The sequence below is a fragment of the Amphiprion ocellaris genome, chromosome 18, assembly GCF_022539595.1.
Source record: "Amphiprion ocellaris isolate individual 3 ecotype Okinawa chromosome 18, ASM2253959v1, whole genome shotgun sequence".
NCBI classification, from domain to species: Eukaryota; Metazoa; Chordata; class Actinopteri; family Pomacentridae; genus Amphiprion; species Amphiprion ocellaris.
In genome coordinates this window covers 25,475,320-25,487,372 of record NC_072783.1, presented here as the reverse complement: position 1 = coordinate 25,487,372, position 12,053 = coordinate 25,475,320, and the positions used below count along the sequence as shown (strand labels likewise).

Below are 12,053 nucleotides of genomic sequence, written 5' to 3'. Positions count from 1 at the left end.
GTGCCATTTCTTCTGATCTTTGTAAAACAATGCTTTTCTTTAAAGGGAAACTAAATTGAAAAGAATAATAATTTAAAAAAAAGTCATTATCTCCTAATGGCTGGTTTCTTTTCACATAGTGAGATCTTCCAAAATATCTTAATAAAACTCACAGTCAGCATTTTAAAAACACAACGCAAAAACCAGAATATAATCAGAAGAAATCTAAACTAGAATTATTAGAATCTCCTAATACAAGAGTAACAGTCCTGAACAGAATTTTGTGATGTCACTTCACACTGACTGAGGTCAGCATATAGTTTGGATATAATTAATAATATATTCTAATTAATAATTGGATAAAATAATAGTGACAGACTTCATATCTGTAGCGCATTTATGTGACCAAAATTGACCTGCTGGTTGTTTAATACTCCGCTAACGAAGCAAGTGCAAACAGTGGCAAAAACAAAATTTATTAGCATTTCTCTGAAATTAGAGAGATTGAGGAAGTGGGAACAATGCCAGAGCTGTAACAAAAAGAGGAATTACAATGAGGGAACTGTGCTCTGAAAGGCAATATGCACCCTGTGATGCACTACACATTGAAATCAGCAGACTTCTCAAGAAGTCGAGAGAAACTCACCAGCATGCAAAGATAAAAAGGAAAAAAACAGTGACACATGATTAACTCATAGTTGCTAGACAACAAATAACCAATGCCAGTTGTCTGTGGATACAAATTTACTACTTGGACAAGGTTTTACTTGTTCACTCTTTTAAAATTATGCAAATTTAACACACCGCATAGAAGACCTCGCCACAGACAGTCATGAGGCCCTATAATTTACGAATAGCATACACAGTGATTGCGCCTTTCTTGTATTTCCCAGAGACAACTCATGTTTCTCTTACCTCTCGGCAGAAGCTGACGATGTTTTCCCAAAGCTCCTTGGCCTCGCCCTCATCATTTCTTCGACGGGCCTCTACATGCATACTCTCCCTCCTCTTCAGAGGCTTAACCACTTTGCGAAGGGTGAGGTACTGCTGGGGCGTATGGCATGCTGCACAGTTCTTGGCCTTGATGTCGTTGAGCAGCGTACATGCTGGGCAGCTCCACTGTCCCACCTTCTCCTGAAGGCTAGATGAGGAGGAGGAGGAACCAGAGGAAGCAATAGCAGAAGAGGAGGAAGGAAAGCCCCGGGCCTGTTTCCGTGTTTTATGACCTGAGGAGGATGAGGAACAGGAAGGTGTACAGGAGCACGATGCAGTGCTAGACCCCAGTGGGAGGCCACAGTGTGAACAGCAGCGGGACAGGGGCGCCTGCTGCTCCTGAAAGCCATGCAGTTTGGAAGAACCACATGCTGAGCACTTAGGTGCACCTGTAGGGTTGCGCAGGGTGCACTTGGAGCAGGCCCAGGTGCTAAAGTCTGGGCTAGAGGGGCTGGCTGGGGTAAATCGTACCGTCTCGCAGCCTACAAGGTCGATGAGGTCAGCACCAACCCTTGATGATCGGCAGGCCTCGCACTTAGATGATCCACCAGGGTTGGGCAAAGAGCAGCTAGGGCACTTCCAGGTGGGGGCTGCTGAAGAAGCAACAGGAAGGTGGGGGTTGAGAGGGTGGTGTTGGGGGTCTTCTTCTTCCAAGATACTGAGGCGCTTGCTGGGATATGAAGGTTCCTGGGGTTGGGCATGTTTAGGCTTGGCTGGCCGCTGTGGGCCGGGCTGGGGTGGCACACTGGCCGTTGAAGGTGAAGTAGGGCTGGGAGTGTTGGTGCCTGGGTTTGGTGGGCGCCCTGGAGGGGGAACCTCTCTCCTGCTGCGTGGGACGGGGTTATTCTGGAGAGAGGAGAAAGCAGTAAAAGGGGAAGTAAGGGACACATGGGGAGGTTCTTGAGGATCACTGTGAGGGGACGGGGGAGAGTCATCTGTTAGGTCAATGAGTAGCGGTGCTGATCCCGTGTGAACAGGGAACCCCAGCACAGGCGTGCGCACCTCAGGCACCACTAGGGCCTCTGGGGGGATTTTAGGCAAAGACAGTTTTCTGGGCCCACCACAGGCGGAGCATGACAGTGCAACAGGGGTGTTGTGGAGTGTGCACCGAGGGCAAGCCCAGCCCGAGTGCTGCCCCTCCAGACCACAAACCTCTCCATTGCTCTCAGACCGTCGCAGCACTTCCTCCTTAGCTGGATGCTGTCCATGTGGCTCAAGCAGAACCGTGGGGGTGATGGTAGGGGTTGGGGGTTCATTTGGAACAGGTGGGAGACCATTGGCAGTGGCAGCTATGGTGGTGGTAGGGGGTGTGTGGGTAGCGGGAGATGGACCAAAGCCACAAACGGAGCATGCTCCAGATCCTTGGGGGTTATTGAGCGTACAGCGGGGACAGGCCCAGCGATGCTCCTCGGTGCTGCTCAGCCGCAGGATCTGGTTAAGGTCAGGTTTCTGGCGTGGTGCCTCACAGATGGAGCAGCGAGGTGCTGCACCGGCATTTAAGAAGGTGCAGCGTCCACATGACCACTCACTGCCTCGCACTGCTGCTGCCATGGAGCCAGGAGAGTGAGAGTGGCTGGAAAACAATAAACAATGAGTCAGAGCAAATTCAACAAACAAATCAGTTTGCTGTATAGCAGTAAGTGCATGGCAAAAACAGACGCATATTAAGTATACCGCTACACATTCACTTCAGCTATTTCAGTTGGTAATATTCAGAGTAATGTTTAAACAATGTGTCGGTGGAACAATGGAGGAAGAAAAGAAAAAAAAACGGAGCAAGACAGAAACAGACAGAGTGAGAAGTAAGAAATTATGAAACAGCCACATGATTAATATATGCTTTCAGTAAACTACGGGTGATTATCTACAGGAAGATAGAACAACAAAAGCATCACTGAAACCGCAAGAGGAGGAGAGACAGACTGAATTACAAAAGAAAAATGGAGTGTGAGAGGGAAAGATTAGTCGGTGCAGGGGAAAAATCAAATCTCCCTCCTGGGGGCACTGAGGGCAGTAAATCCATACACAATGGCCACCTGATTAGAGCCAGGGAGACAGGTCACAGAGAGGAGAGGAGAAGAGAGGAGAAGAGAAGAGAAGAGAAGAGAAGAGAGGAGAGGAGAGGAGAGGAGAGGAGAGGAGAGGAGAGGAGAGGAGAGGAGAGGAGAGGAGAGGAGAGGAGAGGAGAGGAGAGGAGAGGAGAGGAGAGGAGAGGAGAGGAGAGGAGAGGAGAGGAGAGGAGAGGAGAGGAGAGGAGAGGAGAGGAGAGGAGAGGAGAGGAGAGGAGAGGAGGTTGCTGTTTCCTCAGAATACTAGGACAGCATTGCTTGAGTTCTGACTGACACTTATTAGAATGGAAAAACACACAGGATGTCTTTGACTTCATATTAGCACCTCTCTCCCGTTCCTGTGAATGCTAATGCAGGCTAGATGGGAGCAACTTAAGGTCATGTCAATCCCATACCCAAATGAATTTCACATGGATGCGTGTATTAATTCTAGCAGCTCTTGTGACTCGAGCATGTTTTAATGGCAAATCATTTATGCTCTTAGAGTTAAAGCAGTTTAAAGACAACTACTATCAGCCCATTCAACCAGACTTGAACAGTGTAAACAGTAAAGGAAGAATTATACTTTTCTAATCAGGTTCCTAAGTTGATTTTCACCTCTGGCAAATAAAAACCTAAGGCCGTTATGGTGGATTGACTTGTATATAGAGTTCATTCTGTGTGCCTGCAGTTCAGTCAATCTGACTTATTGATAGTGGATATATTCAGGCCTTTCGAGGGAAAGCAGCACAGCTGGATACTTCCGACTGTACAATGGGAGTTTGGAGAGGGACAGCCCCGAGGGACGGACATGTTGCTGTCTGGAAAAGCCCATAAATGTCACTGTCACTCAGGCTACTCATGTGTGAACACCAACATAGAGAAGGTAATGCAGGACTTTAAGGGTATAGTGGTGAGCAACGTGCTAAGAGCCAGGATACTGCAGCACTTTTCACACTGATCCCAGAAGCACAGATGCTGACCACAAAATAACCTGAGCTGGTTGGAGAACTAAGATCTAAGGCTGCTTTGACAAAGGCCTTTATGAGTAAGTCCTGGTTTGTGGCTATTTGATAAATACTCCCTGTGCAAACACACTCTAGATCTATGAAAAACACACCCTGATAATCCTTCGCTGTTATCACATTAGGGCATGGAGACACGGTCCATGTGACATTTTAATGCCAATGAAGTATAGGGTAACTGCTGGTTGGGCAGTCTGGGTCCTGCTCTTCTCCACTGCAGCACCATGTGTCCTGGCTGGCTAACTGCCCTTAGTTCAACTCCATTAAACCCTTTCAAATCAGGCAGATCCTCAGAACCCGGGGGAGCCTCTTACAGACAACCTCTCGCTCCCAGCACACTGTCCTTTCCTCTCATCAACTTGCCTCCCAGTGGAAACTGACAGCAGGGAGGGATGCGAATGTGTCTCTTTGGTTGTCTTTGAGTGTGTGGGTCCTTGCCGCTAGGTTGTGTGCTTGTGTGTATGCAACCATGCGGCTATATTTATCCACAGATATTACATAGTTGCTTGTTTCATTGTGTACCTACATTTATGCAGTTTGTGCCCAACGGGTGCAAAAGTATAGAGGTAGGAGTCCAGTGCTTTATGTCAAGAGCCATTAGCACTGCATTCATTCTCCTGAGCTGAAGTCAGCACTCCAACATATACCAGGGCCTCCTGTGTGAGGAGGAAACTCAGCCTTCCAATGATAACAATAACCACAACAAGGAAAACACACATTTTGCAAAGATAATCACATGTTGGGAAGTCAGTATTTACAGGTTTGTTTTCCTTAATCTTTTATCCCCACAATAATATCTGCAATGTTCTCCTGCTAGCTGTGCAATATTAAACAATCCTTATTATTAACATTTACAGGTCTATAATTTAGGGATTAAACAAGATGGTTTTTGTCCAGGGCTAATGCTAATGCTGATTACTGGTCATCAAGAAAGACCAATAACCAATATTTTGAACTGATATACATTAAATGTTCTACTTTAACAGCATTTGATAGCAGGGAACCTGTCATTCATCACTAGGCTTCTTCATTATTATGGCAGCTCGTAGCAATAGGAACGTCACAGGCTGCTATGCCGTTCTCCACTGTTTACTGATTTATTGACTGATTTGAGATTGAACAGACTGTCACTTGCAGTTCGACTGTTCTTCTCTATGTTCTCAATCTGTGGCTGCCTCCTAACTTAGCCGTTAGCTGTTAGCATGACCTCAACCGTTGTCAGAACAGGAAATTTCCTGGTTTGTGGCGATGGCTTGAGTTTCTTGATCAGTTTTTGCAAGCTGTGTCCCTACTAGAGAGATATTGCTGACACCACAGAGTGACTGCAGACAGAGAGAGGCAGCTGCATCAGACCCAAAGTAGCACACTGAATTTAGAATCAGTCAAAAACAATAATGATACCAACAATCACAGAAAAAAAAGCCAAATATCAGCTGAAATAAACTATCTGCCCTACCATAATTTCATTTTTGGAGGTTTTAGAATATGTTCAGATGCTTTAAGGGTAAAAAAAACCACATTATTTTTGCTCATATTTTACATTGCTGCAGTATGTTTTCTCACCCTCTGAAACACTCGGTTTTAACTCTTGTCTCTTTCACTCTAATGTCACAAAAAAGCACAGCTTGCTCTGATTAGATGCAAGTATAAAAGGGCTGCCAATGCAGCATCAATCACTGAGTTAGAAAATATTAAATCTATCCCAAAACAACCTGTGTTGTGTCCTGAAGCAACATATCCCCACACCCTCAGCAATTACTGTAAGTTAAAGGTGATTGAATTAAGGGGCAGCCCCATGCTAGCTTTGATGGCACATGTTCACACCGTGTTTGGCTCTCCAAAGGCCTGCCTATCTGAGAGCCGCAAACAGCAATGACGACAACAACAAGTGTCAACACCTCATGTTTGATGACAGATTCTACCCTGTGGCCATTTTCATAACTGTCAGGTCTTTTTCATCTCCAGCAAGAGAGCAAAGTCATGGTGTCAGCCACATGGAGATTTTGTCAAAGCAATTGATTTGCTTCTCGTTGGAGCACAGGGACTGCAAATTCATTATGTTTTTGTCTGCTGCAGACATTGTAAGAGCTCTTTATTAAATGATCAGCTTCAAGGAATTTTTTAATATCTAGCTTAATTATGTAATTATTATCTGTTCTAAGCAGTACACTTATCACTTGCAACTAACAAATGTTAAACACCTACAGTCCTTAATTAAAAAGGATGCATCTGTATGCATCATGAATGCACACACATTTTTGTATGTACTGTACATGCCCACAGCAGATGATGATCACTACAGCCTATGATCCCTGGACCTTACTTAAAAGGATACTTTGAGTGCACATGCTAACCCATACACATGTACGCAGAGACACATGCACACACCTTTTGTCCTTGGCCCTGTGTTCAGTGGAGCTGCTCTAAAAGTGCCCACTTCAACTCCTCAGTTCCTCGGTGTCGCAGACCTGGGCGGGTAGCCAGTAGCTTACAGTGAACAGAGAGAGAGTAAAGGAGAACCCTCACCTCTAGAAAGCCTATCTTTTTGCAATGAGGTTTTCAATGCAGCCTGCCCCCCATAAAGTATCTACTCCTTCTCTAAATTCACTTAAATAAGAGCATCACTGACCCTTGGCTGTTTCTTCAATGCCTCACTGGACACAAGACAATCGTAGAATTTCGGCAGACTACTACAAAGAGCTCTGAAACTCTCCGTGTAAACGAGCAAACCTGTAACACTGTGTAAAAGGGTAAATTAACTGCCACAGGTAAAATGCCTAAAAGGAAGCCCTCAGGCTTTGGAGAAAAGGGTACTTATGAGAGGCACACAAAGTACAGAGGTACAGACTACAAAATCTTGAACATGAAACAGGTCAGTAAGGCTTTTTAAAAAATACCACAAAATCATTGATGATAGTGTGTAGGCCACCTATAGCTGGCTACTTGGATTAATTCTACAAACTGAATCCTTTTGAGAGATCAAGTGAGCCAAATCTTTCCAGTTTCTCCCTGCCTCACTGTGAGACATTTGGCCTTTGTGCGACAGTCATTAGCACTGCCTTTCCAAGGTTGGCCCTGAGCCCAGGACCTGAGGGGAAAGTGTGGTGCCCACTTTGGCCTGTGGGGCCCCAGTGCTTCTGCTTTACCCAGTCAAGAAGTGAGAAACTGGATGTTTCCAGGAACAAAGGTAGTAGTGGTGACTGTAGTAGACAATCTATGTCCTTGATGACTGAGAGCAAATAAGGATAAACTGTTTTTTTTCCCCCTCAGTACTGTATTGGTTAAATTATCGTCATATTGTTGTATTATCATTGGATGAAATATCAGGTTTTATTCTAATCTAAAAACATGACTAAAACATCTTTATTCTTCATAAACAATTCAAACATTGAACTTGCTGTATGAATTAATCCTGACATTAGACTCAGCAGAAATATAAAAAGGAGTCAGTCAGCACTTCATATAACAGATGGGCTGTCAGTCAATGTACAGCAAGTGTCACACAGGGTCTCTGTGACAGTTTATCTTGTGACTGGCTGAGCTTTAAAAATTTTGTAAAACACACTGTTCCTAAAAGCTCTGACAATAAACACTAGTAACCACACAGAATCCATCGATCTATACATACTGTTTTCACATAGCGTACTGGACTGTCAGCTGATAACAGCGGTCTTACACTTCTTATGTGTATGAACATGTGTCTAAGAGAAACACTCTTTCAACTTTCTGTTATGAAAACATGTTTGGGAGACAAAAAGAGGCTCCAGCTGTAACTTGATGCTTGTCCACATTATATTTAGAGTGTGTACATTGTATTGAGAGCACCAGCCAGTGTATATGTAGAACCGAAAGTGTTTTCTTATTAAATTGAACTAAGGTAAATGACTGAGTTCGTGAAGATGCTTCAGTGGGAGATGCTCCTAGTTAATAACGTAGCTGTTCCATACACTGCTGGGTCAAGTCTGTCAGTACAACCTGCACCCTCTCTGACAGGGTCACTTGTAGCTACTGATTAGACTTTTGCACAGCCTGCTGTCTGCAGAGAAATACTGTTAGAAAACCCTTTTTCTGCTGGATGTGAAGACTGCCACAACAAATTCGAAAACATTCAAAACCTTGCATATTTACTGTATCACATTTAAATTTGAGAAATCATCTGAAATAGCACAGAGCAACGCACCCACAACCCTGACTTTGCCAGCACCGAACTCATCCTACTGAACCAATAAGCAGCTTCACATAACAAAACACACCAGAGGATTATACTGCCTATATTGGAAGGGCAGAGGGATGATTGTTTGGATGTAACAGTACATTGGCCCATACAAATAAGCTTGCCATACAGCACATGATGAAACAGCAAAAAAATAAACATGTAGATACAAATAAATGACATAAACATGATTATTTTACAGAAGTGGATGTTGAGCAGTAGCCCTGACATACCCATGTCATCTACAAATGCCAATTTTTATTATTTTAGCAAAATATATAGAGTAGACCTGTGCATGTGTACATAAATGCAACGGTCTGTGTGATATATACATAATATAAAGAATTAAACTGCTTGGGTTAAAAATGGTCTATGAAATTAAGTCTACATACAGTAGCACATATTTTTTTGTTTTTAAAGATGTAAATATGACAATATACAAATACAAAAATAATCATGAATTAACTTGATTGGTCTAAAAGTGGGCTATAACTAGCTGAACAAATTCCAGTTCTCAAAGCTCAGAATCTCTATGGCTAATTATAGCACACTTTTAGACCATTTCATTATTCATATCATGTTTTTCAATTATGCACCTCTGAACATTTATAGATGTGTGTAATACATATAATACAGTTGTTTTGACAAAAAAAATATACACTTTGTCATGAATCTTAGATATTTGCAGCTGTTTTTGTGATATATAAAATATGAAATAAAGAAGTAAACATGTCTATTTAGCAGGAGATATTTAGAGCTATATTCGAACTAACATAGCTCCAACACTGAAATCAAGTCTAGTGCTCAGTGGGCTTATAACAACTCAATAAATTACACTCCTGTCAGTTGTGTCAGCTACTACTTCAATTACCTTTCACAGTGATAAAGCTAATATCCCCACAGGAAAGAACAGTTTAATCTAATCTCTTTTTATGATAATGTATTTGATATATTTTAGGAGTGAGAGATCTGATGATCTTAAATCGTAGACGAACTTAATTTGACGTATGATTTGCTTTTCTGCTAAAGCAAAGTCCTGATAGGTTGTGACACAATTAGGATGACGTTCATTGGACGCAGTCAGAATGTTGGATGAAGACTATTGACGAGGGCATCAGCATCCTGAATCAAGTGCCATAGCAAATTCTGCTCTTCACAGACTGTGAATGTAGATAGTTACTCTTTACTATCAAGTATTAAAATAACTGACAACTATTGTGCTAATCAATTAATCAGTTTGAGTAGTTTTTTAATGAAAAAGTGTCCAAAGTCTTTAATGTCAACATTTTCTGGTTTCTTTCCACCTCTATGATAGTATATCCATTATTTTTAGGTTGTGGACAAAACAAGATATTTGACGACATCATGTTGGGCTTTAGCAAAGAGTGATCAATATTTTTCACTATTCTGTGACATTTTACAGACCAAACAACTAACTGACAACATGAAAACAGTAAAATAAAAAAAATTTAAAAAACTGTTTGATGCAGCCCAGTAACAATGTAAGTTTTCTCCTTATTTGAACGACTTTTCTGGTTAACAGTGTTGAGTTTAACTTTACAATGTAAAGTATGTACAGTACAGTGTATTTTATGCTGTCTAATTGCTAAAGCTGTCATTATTGTAAAACATATTTATTTATTCAACCTTATTATGTTTATCCATAGATGATACAACATCTCAGGTCCTCATGTTTCCTTTCTGGTTGTTTTAATGTCAGAAAGTAAAATTACTATGTATCTGTGCCACAAACAACACCCTGGCATCATGTTTATGTCCCTTTTCTCTTTGACAGCGAAGAACTTGAACCTCATTTTGTGAGTCTGTGCTCTCTGATAGGAGCTCTGTGGCGATCAATACCCATTATCCCACTAGCCTTGTTAGGTAGAAACTCAACAAGCAGCAAAGCAGCAGAGATACAAATCACCACATGCAGTCAGAACATTCAGAATAAAATCAGAGCAAAAAACAGGATGCAGAGATTTGTGAATTGGGCCGTAAGCCTTGAGTTGAATTGGCAGGCTTTTTTATCCAGGCAGGCAGATACACAACTAGATATGTGATTGAGTTCGACTAAATCTGTAGGAAGAATTGTGGATCACACCACAATCTTTTGGCCAGATCGTCCATCCCTGATTTATTTGTTGCAAAAATCACTTCCTTGAATGTAAACCCTCTCCAGAGTAAAGCTGAATTTTCATGTTAACCAATTTTTCTACATCAATTATGAGGGATTGTGAATAGGCCATGTGGGGCTGGCTGACTCTACATAGCCTGACTGTGTTGAACTCATTTTGCGAGAGTCTCCACATGTTGCCCCCCCGACACAAACATTCAAATAAAGTGAGCCACTCTTGTGATAAATATTGAGAGGCACAGTTTGTGTGAATCCAGCGAGAGAAGAGGAGACATGCTGTAGATAGTTCGTCTTATAAAATGTTTATGCTAGAGAAATGCCTTGGCTTTTGTGCACTTGATGATGAACCCATCCAATAGCTGTAACTCAACAAGCGACAGGAATACAGGGAGTGATTTTCATAACTACAAGCTGCGAGGGCATTACCTATGGTTTTCTGAGTGCTGGCATTACTGCCTGTGCTTTTTGCAATTTTTACATCTTCCATGCAAACCCCAGTGGCAGGTAGACCAATGACGCCAACTGAATAGTAATTTTTGTTTAACAGTGCAGAGCTTTTTGTTTAAAAAAAAAAAAGAGACTTATCAGTGGCCAATAGGCCCTTGGATCAGACGAGCTGTAAAAGGGATAATGAATGTTGAAACATTCTGCTGCATCTGAACACACCCAGAAAACTCCAGTGACAGGGATTGGATCAGCACTTTTACACCATTTTTACCACACTTTAGAAAACCAAGTGAGAATATATTTCATGCCTTTAATAATACATGCAGTCTGTCTGCAACAGTCTCACTGGCAGAAACTTTTGTTTTTCATTTCAATGAGGGATTTTTCCTGCTTACAAGATCAGAACAAACTTTTCACTTAAAAATCTTTTCTCCTACCAAGCATTCCTCACTGTCCTTCAGAGGAGCTGAGTCAGGGTCTGACACTTTGAGTATTAACTGTATGAGCCTCCTACTACTTGACAGCTAGTGGCATAAATATGACTCATTAATCAACCGCGACAGGTTCAAAATTGATTTGTTACAACTAACATTGTGAACCTGAGTCATTGACCCTCCACTGTTTATGTGAGGACAGTATCTAGAGCCTAGAACTCAGCAGCAGAGAAAGAGTTTCTTCTCAGACTCACTAAAAGTCAGTGACTTGATGCAGGAGATTGGTAACAGTGAAACCTTAGTCATAGGGGACAGCATGAAGATAATTGGGTAAGTTTTAATAGAGTGACAGTGAGCAGGGCACTTCTTAATGAGAAGAGAGACTTTTTAGACAGAATATTAAGAAAGAAAATGTTAGAGCGTTGACTGTGGCACAAAGACTCAGATACTGTGGGTCATGACATCCTTTAAACATGTCTCCAACAGTGGGTTGCTATTAATGGTACAATACTGAATTGGTTTGAATCCTGTCTTAACAGAGGACATTCTCAGTGGTAATAGATCAATTCTTTTTTCTTCCCCTGCCACCTATTGGGTCCTTCAGGCACCCATTCTATTCTGCCTGCATATTCCCTCTTGGAAACATCATTAGCAAGTCTAGCATCTTCTGTCACTTCTATGCTGATGATGCAGAGCTATACCTTCCAGTAAATGCACCTCTAGGGATTCTCTAAAGCATTTCCTAGATTGTTTTAATAACATTAAAATCCTGGGTGG

General features: G+C 42.1%; 1 protein-coding gene across 2 annotated transcripts in view; it reads right to left on the bottom strand.

The window, feature by feature from the left end:
• Positions 1-12,053, bottom strand: part of capn15 (calpain 15) — a 47,683-nt gene that overhangs the window by 26,522 nt on the left and 9,108 nt on the right. For both annotated transcript variants that reach the window (XM_023298412.3, XM_023298411.3), the window contains exon 2: positions 895-2,545. In XM_023298412.3, coding sequence (XP_023154180.2) covers positions 895-2,523 — 1,629 coding nt within the window. In that variant the 5' untranslated portion in view covers positions 2,524-2,545. The remainder of the gene's footprint in view (positions 1-894; positions 2,546-12,053) is intronic.